The sequence below is a fragment of the Gorilla gorilla genome, chromosome 1 (assembly GCF_029281585.2).
Source record: "Gorilla gorilla gorilla isolate KB3781 chromosome 1, NHGRI_mGorGor1-v2.1_pri, whole genome shotgun sequence".
In the NCBI taxonomy this organism is placed as follows: Eukaryota; Metazoa; Chordata; class Mammalia; order Primates; family Hominidae; genus Gorilla; species Gorilla gorilla.
This window is the reverse complement of record NC_073224.2, coordinates 50,412,017-50,432,274: the sequence shown is the minus strand read 5'-3', so window position 1 is coordinate 50,432,274 and position 20,258 is coordinate 50,412,017. Positions and strand designations below refer to the sequence as shown.

General features: G+C 41.1%; 1 protein-coding gene across 10 annotated transcripts in view; it reads left to right on the top strand.

Moving 5' to 3' along the window:
• SRGAP2 (SLIT-ROBO Rho GTPase activating protein 2) overlaps positions 1-20,258 on the top strand; it is a 255,698-nt gene that overhangs the window by 119,637 nt on the left and 115,803 nt on the right. For all 10 annotated transcript variants that reach the window (XM_031014226.3, XM_055369873.2, XM_031014224.3 and 7 more), the window contains exon 4: positions 13,749-13,911. In XM_031014226.3, coding sequence (XP_030870086.1) covers positions 13,749-13,911 — 163 coding nt within the window. The remainder of the gene's footprint in view (positions 1-13,748; positions 13,912-20,258) is intronic.

Below are 20,258 nucleotides of genomic sequence, written 5' to 3'. Positions count from 1 at the left end.
TTGAAATATAATTTGGTTTATTTATTTGTTTGTATTTAATGTTTTCCTCTCCGGAATGGGGTCTTGACATTTCTCACTGCCAGACCTTTTCTCTTGACTAAAGATGGAGCAGATTCAGGAGAAGTGAGAGACCCATGTATCCATAGATTAAGTCAGGGCTTTAGCAGAAGTCAGTGATGGGGACATAGGCCAGACATGCACTGAGAACAAACCAACCATTTTCCCCTACTTCTGGGCCAGCCCTGTCTCTAAGCAAGCCATCTTATGGATTGAGACCCTTGCCAGTTTCTCCTAAGCCTGCTCCTAGGTTCTCCTTGCCATTCTCCCTGATCACCTCTTTTGCATTTAGCGAACCAAGAATCCAGCATCAGCATCAGCATCAGCATCTGCTTAGCTGTAGGCCATGATTGTCTGTACTGTTTACCAGCAGCTCATGTAATATGCTTGATGTAAGACCTTAGGATGATGTTGATCTGGCCTCTCAGACATGAAGCCCCGGGGCACTGCACATTGACACCCAAACTTGCAAACTTTTACGTCCTTTTGCGAGACTGTTTGCTAGTGCCCTGTTCTGAAATCCTTGAAATTTCTCCTCCTGGACTTTCTTCAGTTACATGGTTTGGCCTCTCTAATAGCTCTTTTGCATCAATTCTGATGACCTGGCCATTTTCTCCTGTCTGTCTGGGAATGGCTTCCAGAATCCCCTTCCTCTGCCCCATTTAACCCTCTTCCTCCATCTCCCACACACTCATTTTATTTCTCTTTCCTCCAGACACATATAACCTGGTCAGTGCTGCTGATTCCAGCTGTTCTGAATCTTGTGTACAGCTTAAGTTCAAAAACAGATGGGCCCAAAGTATCCTAGATGCTGTGCCAATTTCCACTGCATGAAAACAAGTTACTGAAAAGCATCAGGAAATTTTAGAATAGTTTTGGGGTTTGATTCTCTGTCTTCTCAATGGTCCTTCCTCCCCAACTCTTCCATTTCTCTTCACCGTCCCCGTCCCCAATTATACCTTGACACTTTCCATCTCTTCTTCATATTCCTCACTTAGCAAAGGCTGGTTTTTAAAACCTTTATTCTCATTTTTACTCTTTCTGTGTACTGATAGGTTTAACCATCAGGATGGGACTGTGTTGATAATCAAGCTAGGGCTGTTGGTTGTTTTTCTAAACGTTTATACCCTTTTAAAATCTTCCATCTAGGACTAGGGACCTTATGTCCTTATGTGCTTTTCATATAGAGAAGGTAAGGTCTGTGGGTACATTTGTAGGTCAAATAATTCACCAGCTTGCGAATAAAGTAGATATTCTTCTATTGACTTTATCACTAGGGGTGCACAATTGTGCCAGTGCCACTGTCTGCCCTTGTCGGGAGTGAGTAGACACTCCCTGTAGACAGGGAGCGTGTTCCTTGGAAAGCAGTGACATTGGACCCACACCATTGCTTTCAGAATCCTCATTCTGGGAATATGCCAACTGCTTTCTCCCAGTGTTCTGTAGGACATTGTTTAGCTTTGGCATTCCTAGTCACCCTAAAAATAAGAGGAAAACAATCATCGTAGTTGGACCACTTATCTTACAGGTATATAAGGAAGACACTGGGGTCATTTACAGAGCATGGGGAGAAAGCTGTTGGCATGGTACAGTGGTTATTGGGTGCCCACTGTGAACAGACATTGTAGGAACTGTCTTCAAGAGAAGCCCTTGAGGGATAGGCTTCTAGAAGTTCAGGTAAATGCTGGATTTATCTATGCAAATTATAATGTTTCCCTGCTTCCCTTCCTCCCTCCCTCCTTCTCTTCTTTAGAAGAGAATACTTAGAAGAGAATCCTCAGATTCTCAAAAAGTATCAAGCAGAGTCCTATGGATGGTAACTGAAAGAAAAAAAGAAAAAAACGATTCTCAAAGGGATCTGGAATACGTAATTATCTCCCATAATTTAAGACCATTACTCTGGAGCAGTGACTTTAAAACATTTTGATCATGAACCTCTATATTTTATACTACAGGCTGGAATATACATATATACACATAAATAGCTGAGAACAATACTTTCACAAAACAATACTTATCTTTGCTTTGTGTGATATACTCTGAGATTTTCTACTTTGTTCTGTTATTCTTTTTTTTGTCGAGATGGGGGTCTCACTCTTTCACCCGGGCTGGAGTGTAATGGCGCCATCTTGGCTCACTGCAACCTCTGCCTCCTGAGCTCAAGTGATCCTCCCACCTCAGCCTCCCGAGTAGCTAGGACCACAAGTGCACACCACCATGCCCAGCTAATTTTTTGTATTTTTGGTAGAGACAAGGTTTTGCCGTGTTGCCCAAGCTGGTCTCAAACTCCTGACCTCAAGTGATCTGCCTGCCTCAGCCTCCCAAAGTGCTGGGAATGCAGGTGTGAGGCACTGCGTCCAGGCTACTTTTTTCTGTTATTCTATTCTACTGTTGCCTATTTAATTTTTTGAGAAATGCTAGTTGGTGACCTATAAGTTGATTTTTTTAAACCTCACTAATGGGTTGAATCCCACAGTTTGTAAAACATTGCTTTAAGAGCATTGTTTTTTAAATTTTTGGTGTGCATAAAATTACCTGACATGTTGATTTGAAAGGCAGATTCCTGGGCATCAGTCCACCCCTAGTAAGTTGTAATCTCTGGCAGACGAGCATAAGAATCCACATTTAAAACAAGCATTCCAGGTGATTCTGATGCAAGGTGATTTGGGGTCTTGAAGCCTCACACTTACAGAAACTGCTCTCTTTTGCATTTATGAACCTGGCTGTTGAAGGCTTCAGATCACATGCTTGCTTGGGGATGGTAGATACTAGTGGGATCATCTGACTCCAGACTGGGAATCTTCTCGTTACAGGATGACCCCAATCACTTAGGTTTACTTCTGGATCTTGATAATTCCTTGATAGTCCTCTTTTACTGATGTCTCTTATGGCCCTTAAGAAGGCAGAGAAGGGGTTAACTGAGGCCACAGAATAGAGAGAGTGAAGGAACTGAAGGGTCATTTTACAGAGTGACTGGGGTGTGGCCCAGTGCTCCAGTAGGTGCCCAGAGCCAGTCCAAAATTAGAATGGGGTGGGATTCAAAACTGCTTTTCCTATTCACTTGCCTTTCATGTGTAACCACATGCAGCGTGTCAACATGCTTTCAGGCGCCGTTAGGCAGCAGCAGTTTTGCTCCCTCTGGGTTCATGGACCCTTGGTATTCCTGTTATGTGTTGTCTTAGAATAGCTCTGCGCTCTGGGGCTCTGAGCATTGTCCATTAACTCTTTCAGCACCAGCCCTTTGAGATGCTAAGGGCTTTTGAATGAAATGCAATAACCACCACAATGAAATAAGAAAACGGTTACTAGTCAGGAGACCTGGATTCTTGCCCTGCTCCACCACTATCTGTGTGACCTCAGGCTCCCTGAGCCTCAGTTTCCTCACTCAGAAAATGACAGGCTTGGTCTAGACTCTAGACCATCTTGAAAGTCCCTTCTAGCTCTGAAATTCCATGATTCTATTTTTGTACACTCTGGCCTTTTCTCTTTGCACATGATTCTTTCGTTTAAAGTCTCAGCTAGATTAGGCACAGAAGATTCACTGAGTTTGGGAATTTCCAGAGAATCAGATGATAAATTAATAGCAACAAAATGTATTCCTGGCCAGGTGAGGTGGCTCATACTTGTGAGCCTGGCACTTTGGGAGGCTGAGGCGGGAAGATTGCTTGAGCCCAGGAGTTTGAGGCTACGGTGAACCATGGTCATGCCCCTGTACTCCAACCTGGGCAACAGAGCAAGACCCCATCTCTCCAAAAAAAAGTATGGGCCGGGTGCGGTGGTTCACGCCTGTAATCCCAGCACTTTGGGAGGCCAACGTGGACAGATCACCTGAGGTCAGGAGTTCGAGACCAGCATGGAGAAACCCTGTCTCTACTAAAAAACACAAAATTAGCCGGGCGTGGTGGCACATGCCTGTAATCCCAGCTACTCAGGAGGCTGAGGCAGGAGAATCGCTTGAACCCAGGAGGCGGAGGTTGCGGTGAGCCGAGATCGCACTATTGCACTCTAGCCTGGACAACAAAAGCGAAACTGCGTCTCAAAAAAAAAAAAAAAAAAAGGAAGTATTCCTATTTAGTATACTAATGAAGTAGGGAATTTATGAAACAAATTTATTATAAAAGGAATTTTGAGATGTATTTGTCTTTTCAGACATGATTCTAGTCACTTTGTTTTGTGGGTATGAATTCATTGTGTGGGCTGTTGAGTAATGATAGTTGTCATAATTATAAGAAAAGATGCTGATACTGATATATAGTTGTAGAACACTTTCATGTTTATAAAGTTTGTTTAAGGGCATCACCTTGTTTGATTGGATCTTCACAAAAGTCATGTGTGTTAGGCAGGGCAGGTCTGCTGTCCCTGCTTATCCCATTTATTTATTTATTTTTTAAGAGACAGGTCCTACGTTGCCCAGGCTGGTCATTTACAGGCACAATCATTGTGCAGTATGGCCTCAAGCTCCTGGGCTCAAGCGATCTTCCCACCTCAGCTTCCCGAGTAGCCAGGAGTACAGGCACGTGTCACCATACCTGGCTTCCATTTACTTTTTAAAACAGGTGGAGAGATTTTGAGACCCAGAATGCATTTTTGACTTGCCCAAAGTTACCTGGCTAGTAAGTGGCAGAGCTAAGCCTAGACTCTGGGTCTTAAGCGTAGTTCAAGGTGCTTTCCACAGAGTGTAGATGGAGTTTCACATTGTTCATTCAGATTCCTTAAGGACCTGAACTCGATAATTTGGTCTACTAACCTGGAAATTGACTAGGGCTTCTTTTATACCACTCAACCCTTTAAAGTTTTGCCAGTAAAGTATCAACATGGTTAATAATATGCTGTAATTTAGAGCACACAAGCCAATGGACATACAAATTTGGTCATTCAGTAGCCACCCAGAGAGTGAGCACAGATACACACTGGAGCAGCTGATTTGGCAAGATTGGTGGAGGCTGAAGATATTAACTAGTCGTTAAATGAATCATGGTCTTTCTGTCCTCAACATTTACAGGATTGCTTTGGCTCTGGCATCTGTTGTTAGTCAATACTGATTAAGGACCCACCTATTCTTGGTGATAGGTGTTCATTAAACATTCTAAATATACCCTGTCCTCAAGAGAATTCCTTACTGGGCCTGGGGATTGTTCCTCCTGCACCCCCACACAAAAAGAGAGTTCCTTATAATAAAGGCAAGATAAATATCCAAATAACACATGAGAACTGATAATGACACATGTAGCCAATCTGATGACTGTATAGACTTCATTCCATTTAGATCTATAGTTTCACAGAATCAAGAATTTTATTTTTTTCCCCTCCTTTTCATTGTTGTTATGAGCCATGTAAGGGGACTCATTGTCCCAGGGACAGGTATTTGGGAGGGGAGATCTTTATGGATACCCTTTCTTCTCAGTGGCTTATTGCTATTTGGCATACTAAAGTACAATTTGCTAGCCAGGAGGAGTTTCTGGCTGTAGATCAAACTTCTCCGCTCATGCCTGGTGCCAGGGAGATGCTTGCTCTTAAGGGGGTGGTTACTACTTTGATAATAAGTGTGTGGATTTCTGAGTGACGTCATTCCACTTTGGCACAGACAGGTATTTATTTCTCTAGAATGAACTACCAGGGGTGAGCCAGACTGTCTGCCTCAGTCATTTCCCAAGGTTTCATTTATTTTAAAAATCTGCTAACACATCTGTGTGTATTTTTTTTCTCTGTATGTTTGTCATGTGCTATAATTACTTATAGGGCTTCTGTTGACATCTTAATTAACTAGAGAAGAAAAAACCAAAGATATAATTGTTGAGTTGTTCACAGGTTTTTCTATGGACTTTGTGGATCCAACTGTCAACATGATATCGATGGTTACGAATTCTTTTTAAGCTGAGAAACGTATAAATTTTATGTTCCTCGGTCATTGATCACACCTTTGTTCTGTGTTTTACCCTTGCTATGGTGTTTTAGTTTAACTGAGTGAATGAGTCAGCTCAGGCCTTTGATGTGATCACAGCCTATTTTGGGGGGCTTTCAGGGAGCATATTTAATACCTAAGTGCATTTCTAGGCCCTTAGTTCTATGGATTATATTGGGGTGGCATTGTAGCATGTAGATTGTACCAAGAGGGTTTAAAAGCCTCTTTATTCATTCCTCCCTGTAGTTCTGGGAATGCTAGTGCTAACACATGGGATGTAAACAAAGGGAAGGTCCCAGGTCTACAGAAGCTATAGAGAGAGCTGGTGGGCAGGCAGATTTTCTAAGTCAGCCAAATCAGGGTTTTGCAGTGGGTTCATCCAAGCCAATGTACACACAAGCCACAAGACCAGGATAAGATGTGGGTTGTGGCTGATGCACAGTTTAGGAGCAGGAAAGCCATGTCTTGGATCCAGGAAGTCTGCAAACATGGGAGAAGTAGGTCAGAAAAAAGAATGTTGATCCTTTTATTCCTAGAATAGTGGCTAGCCCATAATAGGAGGCTCAATTAATATTTGTTAAATGAATGAATGAAATAAGAAGACATCAGGGACTCAGAGAAGGAGCCTGGACAATAAGATATCAGAAACTAGGCAAGAAATGTGGATGGCAGAGATTCAAATCTTGTGTAGACCCCCGTGTCTGGTCTTATGGGATCCATAGATCTATCTTAAGAGATATGAAGACCCTCCATTTGCCTCCTTTCTGCTGTGAGCACCGTGCCATAGGCGTGGTTGAAAGGAAGGCAAAATCTCTCACTTAACATAAATTGATGGAGACATTTCCAGTTAGTGTCTACAGTAGCTTATATTTGGGGGCCATTCCTAGTTCTCTGACCTAACCCACAAGAACCTTAGTCCTATAATCATTCAGGAAATCGTGATTAAGCACTTAATAGATGTCAGACATGGTGCTAGTCCAGTTCTCTACTTCAAAGCAGATTCCTAAGGTCCGGCTCTTGGGCATGCTGTTCTCTCAAGGGTGTGGTTCTGCTCCATGGAACTAATCCAGAGCCACAAGAATCCTATTTTCATACAGTCCTTCCCCCAAACCTGATTATAGGGGACAATTTAGGCTATTTTGAGAAGGTGGGTCTACCACTGCTTGAATCCTTTCTAATCATCTGTCTAGGCTACCGAAAACAATTTGTGGTACTCACTTGTCCCTGAAAATTTGAAAGTTCATTTCTCCATATGTAGACTATATTATTTTTGCCTTTGGCACTTTTCTCTGTCTCTGAACTCTCCTCCTCTGATCTCATTGCTGGCAACGCTGAAGCCAAAGCTGTGATAAGCCCAGAGAAGTGTGCCCGCCCCCTGCCTGCCCGCCTGTCTTTGAAAGATACCTTCAGGCTGCCGCTGTACTACTGGGTCACAAAACCAGCATCCACCATTACAGGCAGAATCGTTTTCAAGTCATTTCCTACCTTGGTGATTTTTACCCCCTCCTTCTTTTAACACCTTCCCCAGCAAATCCAATCCATCCTCTGGCTTATCTGGGTCAGCAAGGGTCTGATTTTATGCATGGCACTGTCAGACCATAAATCCGCTGCAGCTTTGCCTCTCTATCCAGCCTGCCTGCTTCTGTCAGCATCAGCAAAATGCATAATAGAGAAAATAAGCCAGAAAGGCTAATAACACTCATCTGAATAAAATAATCTCTTTGGCTGCCTCAGTTCATTTCATTTTAATCAAGGTGCCAGGAGGGAATTTAGGTTAAAAAATCCAACCTCCTTCTTGTCACAAGTTCCCTGTCCAACCATCACTTAAATGATTCCTTTTATCATGCATATACCTTTTTTTTATTCACCACATACTTGTATGTTCAATAACATATATTGAATGATGTATTTAACTCTTTAAGTTTTGTCTATCATCACAGATAGGTCTGTTTTTAAAAGTGAGAAATTATATTCTGCTTAGATGTATTGATAGTTGCCATCTCTGTATGCAGATTGGCAGGTTTGATAGGAATTCTGAGACAGGGGATGGGAGGTTAGTATAAGTTGCTGAAGCATCTAGGGTTTTGGCAATCTGTGCTCCCTTTGGATTCCTTTCTGTCAACCTCAGCACACAGTTCCCAGTGTGGAATGCAGGACTGATTGTTCTACCTTGTCCCTTAGGGAAAGGACAGTGGGAGATTAAAATCTGCTCTCCTGTTGGTATCTCTCTCACGTCTTCCCAGAGCCTTACGGCTGCTTTGTTAATTGCCTGTTGCTGCTGTCTTACTCAAACCATTATTTGCTGAAGGCTGTGCATTTTCAGCAGGCAGCAATCTTGGCCCTGGCCCAGAGCCGGGTGAGAAGCATGTTGGAAATTGATGAAAGCTGAGTCCTAGTTTGTTTGGAAATAAAAATAATAATATTTCTTCACATTTGTATAGTGCTGAACTATTGGCATAGTTCTTTTGCATCCATCATTTCATTTGATCCACACAACAGCCCTGAGAGGTGAGCAACTTAGAGACTATTGGCCCAAAAGGAAACACGCCTCGTTATAGCAATGCAGAAGCTCAAGCTATATTCCAGCAATGCCAGCCTCATGCCATGCATTCCATCTGCACAGCCATGAACGTAGCAATTATTAATTAAATGGCACCTTAGGTCAGGAGAGCTTCCAGGATTTTACAGCCATACTTTGAAGATCTTTGAGGAGTGAGATGTATACCAATAGGGCACGTGTCCATTTTATAGATGAGATGATATAAACCAAACAGAGGTGATATGGAAAAGAACCATAATAGAGAGGCCAACTTGGACCTTTATGGACTTGGCTCTTCACCATGGATATTTTAGAGAAATCCCTTTAAGCGCTTGTTGCTAAGTTTGTTGAACGTCCATAAATAGTCCAAGTTGAGGGAGAAAAGCTGGGCTAATGTCTTCGAAGCTAATGATTCAGCTATGCAGGTTTATCTCTTTCAGTGCATTTACAGTGATAATGTCTTCTGCAGATGTACAGGCAGCATGTGACTTTCCGGGTCTCCTTTCGACTCCAGAGTCATTCCCTCTCAAGTACAGTATGATGTTTTCTTGATCTTCCTCCTGAAAAACATTTTAAGTAAGAAAAATACTCCTAGGTATTTTGTCTGCTTTTTAGGGATTAGTGTTTGAGGAGGTTTGCAGCTGCTCAGCACATTCCTAAGGGATGCAGACCCTTTCCTTTAAAGGCCCAAGTATTATACAGTCTAAGGCTCTGGGGGTGGGGAAAGTAAAGAGACTGTGCAAACAAATGATAGATGGAAAAGATATAAAGACAAATTTCAATCTCCTAACCAAACGAAGTTCCCTTGGCTTCAGCGGTCCCAAATAAAATGAGGCTGCAAAGCTTCTGGAGCAGGAAACCACTCTAGCAGAGCCTTAATATGCTCTCTATGAAATCACGTCTCGTTGCCTTGCTTATTTTCCAGCCTGAAGTGTGTTTCATGTTTGTTCGTGTTGGCTGGGAAAATTGTCTGTATATTTGTGATCCCCTCCTCCCACTTTCTCTCTACCTTACTTGCTCTACCACTACCCAAAAATAAATAAATGAATTAATTAAAACACCTCAGTTGAAAGGAAGAATATGTCTGAGAAAGCTTACAGACTCAAAGGACCAGAAATATTATGTGAAAAGCTGCATTAATAGTAGGAGAGGCTGAGAACTCCTAGAAGAAACAGACAACAGGATCTAGTGCTGGTTTTTTAAGCATAGACTCCTTTTTTAAAATAAAAATCTTGCATAGAGCCTCAATATATGAAACAGATCAAAGCAGTATTTTTATTGGTATAAATCTGCTTTTAAAGTGCAAATTTATAGAGTACTTATTATACTGTCAGTCAATGAGAACAATGAGGCTGTTTTCATGAACTAAAAATATTGAGATCAGGATTATGAATCAGTTATAGTTTTATATTCATTTCAGCATCTGGTTTTGGTTTAGGTAGTCCAATATCAAGAAAATTCTGATTAGCATAGATAAGTTATTGTAATCTTGAGCTTTAAATTGATTTAGATGGAAAAAAGAAGATATTTTTGTTTTAAAGTTGAGTCACTATCATCACCTAGCAGCTATTCCCCTTCATAAATATTAATTGGATAAGCCCCAACATGTATAATAGGCATCGCAACAACTGATAATGAGATGGTATGATATTAAGCATGTTGATTTTCGCTACCCAACCATGGTCTAACATGAACCCAGCCTAGGCCCTTGAGCCTTCTATGGCATGTGATTGAACCTTGCTGCTGTGTGTCAAGTTATAGGCTCACCTGTACAGCTTCATTGGAGGAGGCACACACAGGCTTGAATGAAAAAATAAACCTATGCAAAGCTACATGTATTCTAATAAATAGCATATTGTTCAGAAGTTCCAAGGCATACAGTGATTCTTTCTTCCAGGGTTTACATAAAACAATGCTAGCAGCCTGCGAGACATTGCAGTGGTATCTAATGCAGGGAAACTGGGTCCTGGGTCTCTTGCTCATGTCAGTGAGGGTTGCTCATTTGAATGGATGTGTCACCGTTTTTTAAATTGAAATGTGATTTTCTGCTAATTCCAGAGTATCTCAGAACACAGTTTAAAAGCTCCTGCTCACTGAAACCAATACTAATACTGTAACTATCGCACAAAATGCTGTAAGGATGGAAATAAATACATGTGGTAAAAGTACTTATAGCACCTTGCAAGTTCTTTTTTCTTTTTTTTCTTTTGTTTTGAGATGGAGTCTTGCTCTCACCCAGGCTGGAGTGCAGTGGCATGATCTCAGCTCACTGCAACCTCTGCCTCCGGGGTTCAAGTGATTCTCCTGCCTCAGCCTCCCAAGTAGCTGGGATTACAGGTGTGCACCATCCACACCGAGGTAATTTTGTATTTTTAGTAGAGATGGGGTTTTGCCATGCTGGCCAGGCTGGTCTTGAACTCTTGGTCTCAAGTGATCCATCTGCCTGGGATTGCAGGCGTGAGCCACACCTTACAAGTTCTTAATAAAACTTACTACCATTAAGTGATAAGGCATTTTATTTTAAAAGATTTCTACTTCCAGCCATCCTGTTTATTGACCCATCTTTGTTCACTCATCTTTTCTTTTGAGGACACCCTGGGGATATGTGCTCTGCATCCTTTCCCATGGTGTTAGGTTGATTTTGCCTCCTCTGCTTCCTCTTTTGATCTGCGTTCTACCTTTCTGAGCTAGCTGGCCTTTTGTTTGTACCGCCATTAAAGTTCTACTTTACTATAGGTCTTTCTTTGTCTCCCTTACTATATTGCAGCATTTGCACTTTTATAACCACTAAAGCACCTAACACCATGCCTTGTTCATTTAAGATACAAATGTGTGTACATTTGTGGAATTGAATTGTGGCATCATTTGTGTGTATGTAAAGTGCTATAGGGAAAGAACCAGTATAGACCCCCCCCAATCCACGTTCTCCCTTAAGAAATAGATTGAAACCAATTGTCAATGTAAAGTCTCATGAGATCTGCCCCTTTAAAAAGCATGCTTACTGAGGACATGGGTATCTTGCCGAGAGACACCACTTGATTAAAATGTAAATTAGGTTATTTAGAATTTTGTAACTGAAATCTAATTGGAATCATTTTGAAAGTTTTCTTGCAATGGAAACATCAGATGCTATGGAATGCATGTGTTCAAATATCTTACCATTTTGAATTTAGGATTGTTTCCAGTTCACTTTTTTTTCCCCAGATACTAAACATTTTGAAAGGAGTAAATTAATTATGTGTCTCTCTTCCTCTCAGCTGGTATATTTTTGATTTCCATAGAAATCTTTCAGTTTCCCTAAAAAGGTAAGTGTTGTCACAGTGATTGGCACGCTTAAGAGTTAGTGATTTTGGCTACAGAAGAGTGATGCCTGGGGCAGGGGGTGGGTGGTACCCGGATACAGGTTTAGAACAGTTTCAATTTGGACTCTAATATTAATTGGTTTGAAGTAACTTCTTGGTTTGGGTTAGACAGATATTTGATTTGTCTGATGTGTTCTGAAGTCCAAGTAAGTATGGCATGAATATTTGTTAATAGTTACTACTATAGAATTGGAAAAGCCTTGTAAGTTGAACTTCACGCTTTACAAATCACAAGTGCCTGGCCTTTAGTGCTGAATGGAGGCAGTACTGACTCAATAACCAAGCTACTCTCAACTCACTTTCTTTGTAGTAGGAGTCTGATTGGAGGGGGGAAGAGAGGAAAGGGGGAAAGAAACAGTTATTATTTGCAGTGAATGAGAGTACTCGCTTTGCAGTTGTAGGCTTGGTTTGAATTCTGGAATTGCCACTTTTTAGCTATATGACCTTGGGCAAAGTGTTTAAAAATTTTTAGTCTACTTTTCCTCATCTGCCAAATGTGGTTAATAACACCCACCTCATCAGGTAGTTGTGGGGTTTGAGTCAAACAACATGTATAAAGGGCCCAGATATGTGTACAGTATCCCTTGATAAATAGTACTGCAAATTATTCCTACTTTTGTTTCTCTCCTTAAAGAAATCCAACTTCCAAATGTAGAACTTTCTGTTGCTTAAGTTAATGCTGAGTTGGTAATCAATAATTCTTTTGGATCACAATGTTTTCATTAGAAATGAGCATCTAGGGCCGGGCGCGGTGGCTCACTCCTAGAATCCCAGCACTTTGGGAGGCCAAGGTGAGTGGATCACTTGAGGTCGGGAGTTCAAGATCAGCATGGTCAACATGGTGAAAACCCATCTCTACTAAAAATACAAAAGTTAGCTAGGCGTGGTGGCAGGTGCCTATAATCCCAGCTACTAGGGAGGCTGAGGCAGGAGAATCTCTTGAACCCGGGAGGCGGAGGTTGCAGTGAGCCAAGATTGTGCCACTGTACTCCACCCTGGGTGACAGAGTGAGACTTTGTCTCAAAAAAAAAAAAAAATAAATAAAAAAGGGAATGAGCACCTTGGTTTAGCACTTTACTGCTCCACTCAAGCTATAGACATTTTAGGAACACATATGTTCAGGTATGGTTTGTGTTCTTGATTGTATGGGACATGAGATCATGGCTCAATAAGTGAAATCAAAACTTCCTTAGATGTGTTCTGTGGAACTCCAGAGTTTTCAGTAACATTTTAATGGCATATGTCTCCAAATTTGCCTTTATTAAATCCTACAATGGATACATTTGTGGGGACTTTGTAGTGCTGTAGTGATTTTTGTCTCTAGACAAAATCTCTAACTTTGGTTTCTAACCCTAGACACAAACCAAATGACTTAGTGGCTAAAATGATGGACTTCAGAATCACCTTAGACCTGGTCTAGCCAGACAATGCAGAACTGTTGTTCTAGTCCCTGGCGCCCTCTTACTTGTTGTGTTAGTCTTACTTGCTGTAGACAAGTGACAACCTCTCTGAGCTTCAGTTTTCTAATCAGTAGAAGGGGGATAATGGTAGTTCTTTCCTTAAAATGAAATGATAGAGCTTAGATGAGATGAGATAATACGTATAAAGCATTCACCAAGTTCTTAGAACATAGTAGGTGCCTAACAGATAATCCTGTTTCTCCTTGTACATCCCCTCTTCCCTCCCTCTCCTTCTTGTCCTTATTTTCTCCTTTTTTCTCCACTGAGTTTTTAGAAAAGGAGAAAACTAGAGAGGTGAGCTTCAGGAAAAATATCTTTATTTCTGGATTGGCTTTGATTGCTGTGATTTTAGGACACGGACTATAGTTGTAGATGTTGCCCTGGCTGCGTATCAACAATGACTTCTTTTCCTTGATGTTTCTTCACAGGAAGGATCAGAATGTTCTCTCTCCAGTCAACTGCTGGAATCTCCTCTTAAACCAGGTGAAGCGGGAAAGCAGGGACCATACCACCCTGAGTGACATCTACCTGAATAATATCATTCCTCGATTTGTCCAAGTCAGCGAGGACTCAGGAAGACTCTTTAAAAAGGTACAGAGATTTTTCTAGTCACAGAGGTTCTTGGGTGGAGCAATGACACAATTTTTAAAATCCTATTAGATATTATGTTGATTACCTGGGTGACAAAATTATCTGTACACCAGACCCCCATGACATGCAATTTACCCATGTAACAAACTTGTACATATACCCCCCTTGAACCTAAAATAAAAGTTGGAAAGAAAAAATAAAAGAAAGAATATCTCATTGGCCCACTTCATAGGCTTTCCACTAGTCATTCCCTACCACATACTTGCGGAGAAAAAAAATATTTGAATTGGCATTCCTTTCTTCCTTTCTGAGCTGAATTAATAGTAGCCTTGGGAAAGGAACCATTTGCAAGGTATAAACCCGGGACTGGTACTATAATTCATAATCTGCATCTATTAACAAAAACTGTGTTTTGGGAAGTTTTCTTAAAGTGATTTGTGAAGCTGTTGAGCTTAAGGGGCCAACACTGTCATTTTATGTTTTCCTATTCTAGTTCATTTAGCAAACTCATATACATTTATGTTTTTAGTTTAGTTTTCTTCCCAGGGTCTTATCTTGGCCAAGGTAGACTCAAAAGTGTGGTTATTCTTATCGTGGTATGTCTTTGTCTTTGGGTCTCTGAATGCTTTCGGAACTCAATTGTTATCGTACTTCCTTGGGTATAGGTTGAACAATTTGACAAAGGAAAACTCAAAATAATCATGATAATCTTAAGGAGCCAATTCACCTTACCTGTCAATGATGGAACTAGCCTCTTGAAAATCCAGGAAGCTCTTTTCTAAGCTGTCTCAGCTTGAGCTCAAAGTGGAATCATTTATTCATGAGGTTGGGTTACAGACAGCGGTGAAGGCCCCAGCCATTGTATATGATATGCCATGTATACCATTCAAGCATTGACATCCCCGGAAGACTTTCCAGAAGGCAAATAATCTTCCTAAAAGTTATAGGTAGAAAAAGATTATAGAGGGCTATTTAGAATTCATCAGTTTCCAGGTGACAAAATCCATTATTAAAATTTGAAAGTATGAGAGAAAAGACTGGTAAACAGGATTGTAGTCGATACAGTCAAAGCTCTTGATCAGCTTTCCAGTTCTCAGGAATTTTTCCAGATTTCACTAGATCTGGAATTAATACCCCATTTTTTTTCTGTAATTACCAGCCTGATCAAATAACTGATTTGGAATCTTCCATCTACCTAATTGCATCCGTGAAGGTGCTTTCCCTGTGTCTTAGAGACAGAATATTGAGGGTACAATCATCTGACGACGAAAAGAAGGCAGAGAAAGATAACTCCTCCCAGAGCTCACTGGCTATTATTAGTAGCCCGGCTGTGCTGTGGTTGGGGCCACACCTCATTTTGGAGTGAGGGGACTTCTCACCATCTCCTCCATGGTTTCCAGCATCAGCTTCAGCTTGGTTGTCATTAATTTGAATTATTCTGCAATACTTGGTGATGCATGTGTGTGACTAAAATTAAAACCTATTTAGGTGAAATTTTGACAGCTCATCTCTATGACCTTGACAGCCACTTAGACTATCTCAAGAAGGAAAGGGCTTGACTGATAGTTTCCTCCTCCGTTTTCTTTGTTCATCTGAGAAAACAACTTTTATAAGATCTGTTCACCTAGCTAGACTTCACCCAGTCTCTCAGCTCCCTTTTTACCAAGCCTTAGAAGGTTAGAGAAAAACCAGGCTAGATAATTTAATAGTCTCTCCAGATCTCAGAGATGCTTATACTGAAGGCAGCCAGATAGCAAAGTCATGAGTGTTCCTGGCTCTTCAAGTGCCCTATGCATATTTCACCAAAGGTAGGTACATGGCATGTATACAAGGTGTGGCGCATATGACATCCATGAAGAAAATTCGTCTGTGAATGATATTCCTAGCCATGGGCTCAGGGTTGACTTCCTTAAGCCGTGTATTATTATGCTAGAGCGTGAGGAAGAACTTATTTCTCATAGGACTGTTTATATATTACATTTCACTGAAGAAAAGTATGCCTATCATAATTTAATAGCTATATGCATTTTCACAAACTGAATTCACACCTGTATAACCAGCACCCAGATCAAGAAACAGAACATTTCTGTACCCTAGAAGCCCCCTCATATTCCCTTCTAGTCATCTCCCCACCCTGAATCCCCAAGGATAACAACTGTCTTGACTTTTAACAGCAGAGATTAGCTTTGCTTGGTTTCATACTTTATATAAGTAGAATTGCACAGTATGTACTCTTTTTTGTTTGGTTTCTTTCAATATTATGTTTGTGAGATTTATTCATACTGTTGTGTATAGTTGCAGATCATAGGAATTTCTCTTGATCTTTGTAACTTTGGATCAATTAAATTGTAGTTGATTAGAGACGTGCCCAGGGTTGTTGAATGGCCAATGATTACTATCCCACAGGGTGAATAATCTCTTTTCTCCCTCCCTTGGGGCATTCCCATGTAGGCAGAAAACTCTTAAATTAGGAGCTGGTTGGCAGATCATAAAAATAGATTGAGCCAAGCACCATGGATCATTCCTGTAATCCCAACAACTCAGGGGGTCAAGGTGGGAAAATGCTTGAGGCCAGAAGTTCAAGAACAACCTGGGCAACATAACAAGACCTTGTCTCTAAAAAAATTTTTAAAGTTAGCTGAGCATGGTGGCCTGTGCCTGTAGCCACAGCTACTTGGGATGCTGAGGCGGGCGTATTGCATGAGCCCAGGTGTTTGAGGATGCAGTGAGCCGTGATCATGCCACTGCACTCCAGCCTGGGCAACAGAGCGAGACCCTGATAGTTTGAGGATGCAGTGAGCTGTAATCATGCCACTGCACTCCAGCCTGGGCAACAGAGAGAGACCCTGATAGTTTGAGGATGCAGTGAGCTGTAATCATGCCACTGCACTCCAGCCTGGGAAACAGAGAGAGACCCTGACTCCTAAAAAAAAAAAATTGATTCATTCTCTTTTGGCTGGGTAAAGAGCCTCTCTGCTTTCTAGTAATGGGCAAAGAAACATTCTTCATACCACACCCCAGTTTTTTAACCTCTTTTGTTTAGAGTGTCGTTGCACTCTAAACAGTAGAATTAGAATCCTACTGGTTAAGATATAGTATCAGATAAGAGTCCTAAGAAATGTCCTCAGCCATTCTGTAGTTACATGAATCTTCCCGGGGATTTGCTTTGTGCTATCAGAGGAGATGCCTTTTCCAAGTGACCCTTTCTCTTGGGCCTAGCTCTGCTCTTAACTCTGAGACCTTGGACAATGACTTCTTTCTGTGCCTCAGTTCCCTAAACTTTAAAAAAAGAGTGTGGTCTATGTGATCTCCATGGTGCCTTCCAAATTCAGGATACCACAGTTCTGTGACGATAAGGGGATCCTACACTGGGGGCTTCCTTCTGGTTGTTAGGTTACCTTTGTTAAATTGTGATAGGTAAATTGTAATCCCACAGATAAGGACAAACAAAAGTGGATATAGGTGTGGAGAGGGCTAGCTTAAGCAAATGAAGACCAGATTTCTTGAAGAATGAAGCATTATTTCAGGTGCTGATATCTACAATGTCAGCAATGAAGAAATACCAAATTGGGATCCAAATACATAAAATAGATATGTTTTACCAGTAAATTTGGTTCCAGTGGCAAAAGGAGCCATTTCTCTGGGGACATAGGCTTAGAAAAGATACCTTAATTTGTGGTATGGCTGTACACACCTGTGCTTTATGTGAATTTGAGTCTGTTTGTCACTAGCAAAAGTCAACATTTTTAAAAATCTTTTTTTAATCTATAAAACTTAATGATTCACTGCAAAAATTATGATAATAGAAGTCATTATATTTTGAACCTCTATGTGCCAGGTATTGTGTTAAGCACTTTATATGTATTATCTCCTTTAATCCTTACCATAATTTTATAAAGTAGTTACTATTGTCATCATCGCTGTTTTATGAAGGAAGAAACTATGGCTTAAAGAGATTAAGCAGGCCAGGCACAGTGGCTCAAGCCTGTAATTCCAGCCCTTTGGGAGGCTGAGGTGGGAGGATCGCTTGAAGCAAGGAGTTCAAGACCAGCCTGGGCAACATAGCAAGACTCTGTCTCTACCTCCCTCCCCCACTTAAAAAAAATTAGCTAGGCATGATGGTACACACCTGTAGGCCTAGCTACCCAGGAGGCTGAGACAGGAAGGATCACTTGAGCCCAGAAATTTGAGGCTGCAGTGATCTATAATCATGCCACTGTACACTAGCCTGAGTAACAGAGCCAGACCCTGTCTCTTTAAAAAAAAAAAACACAACAAAACAGAGGGCTGGGAGCGGTGGCTCACGCCTGTAATCGCAGCGCTTTGGGAGGCCAAGGTGGGCAGATCACCTGAGGTCAGGAGTTCAAGACCAGCTTGGCCAACATGGTGAAACCCCGTCTCTACAAAAACACAAAAATTAGCCAGGCAAGATGGCCAGTGCCTGTAATTCCAGCTACTCGAGAGATTGAAGCAGGAGAATCTCTTGAACCCGGGAAGTGGAGGTTGCAGTGAGCAGAGATCATGCTGTTGCACTTCAGTCTAGGCAACAGAGCAAGACTTCGTCTCAAAAAAAAAAGAAGAGAGAGAGAGAGATTAAGAAAAATGAAATGAAGCTAGCGTTTTACTCCAGTCACCTGGCTCTAGAATCCAGCGTTTTCATCTACATACTGTATTAGGATTCTCTAAGTATGTTGTACAGAGAAGAGAAAATCCTGGATTTTCTCTGTTTCATTGAATTCAGATATTTCACTTAGTTATAGAATTAACCTAATTTTTCTTTTGCACATAAACCTTCAAAGGGTATGGAGATGTTGAACATCAACATTGGATTGTTTTTCCTACCTGGGGTTGGGGCAAGCAGCTGGAAGTTGGGAATGAAATAGGGCAGCATGTTTACACTCCCCAGGGGCAAAATATCTCTGCCCCCTGTAAGAGGGAAACAAGGACTCATTAAATGTGAGAATTGGCCCCAAATCTGGCTCACAGCTAATTTAGCTAATTTAGGGATGTCAGGGTGGCTGCACAATTGGCCCCTCTATGCTATTGAACCCCCTTAAGGGAGGCTCCTTGCTAGCCCTCTGGTTTGTGGTAATGTCTGCTGGGACATATTTTACATTTTGCATGAAGCCATGTTGGAGATTCCTTTAGCTAAATATAACATCTGGAGAAAGTAGCCTCCTGTTCACAGCTTAAAAACAGACTGACTTTGTCTAGGACGAGAGGGAAAATTGAGCCCGTTTGGTGCTCCTGACATCTCCTTTCATGTAATGAAAGCTCAGTCTGTCTAACCTCTGTTGGAACCAGGGTTTGGACAAATATTATTGCTGCCACCTTCATTTGTTTAATGCGGTGGCTTCAAAAACCATGGGCAAAAACTGCCAAGTTTGACTCCCATCTCCCTGTGGTCTCCATGAGGGGCATGTTCTGAAGAAGCCCACCAAGAACAGAAATAATTTTTCCCACTTGCTTAGTTTAAACTGAAATAAACTTGGGTGTGCTTTTTCCTACAGGAGAGAGGATAATCCTGTTTTCTTTTTTTACTTAGCTGGAACACACTAAAAGTACCTCTGACTTTGCTTTCTCAAATCACTGTTTCTAGCCCTTCACAGCTGCTCACACTTAAGCTTGGAAGCTGGTCAGTTCAGACAGTACTAAGGCTCCGTTGCATCCTTGTTTTTACAGCACTGCAGTGAAGTGTACTCCTGTTTTGCTGTTAGGACTCTTAAGTTTCTATGGCAAAAATTTAGGTTAAATTGAAAAAGCCAAGTCAGATTCCCTGTAGACCAGTAGCTTTCAACTTTGCCTGGGCATGAAAGTTACTTGGGGAGTTTTAAAAAAATCTTTGTGACCTTGAATAAACAAAGGTTTCTTAGAATATAAAAAGCATGAACCATAAAATTTTATAAAGGATAAGTCAGACTTCATCAAGTCTTGGACTTTTGTTCCTGGAAAGACTTTATTTACAAAATGAAAGACAAGACGCAGACTGGGAGAAAATATTTGTAATATATATCTGGCATGGACTTATATCAGATTATAGAATAAAGAATTCTGAGAACTCAGTAATAAGACAAACTACCCAAATTTTTAAAAATGGAAACAGGTTTTAATAAACATTTCACTAATAAAAATATACAAATGGCTAATCAACACATGAAAATATGCTCAATGTCATCACTCGTGATGGAAACGCAAGTTAAAACTGTAAGAAGATATACCATACATTCACTAGGATGGTTAAAATTAAAACATCTGGCAATACCAAGTGTTAAGGAAGTTGGCCAGAACCCTCATATGTTGCTAGTGAGAGTGTGAAAGTGGTACAACCACTTTGGAAAATAGTGGCA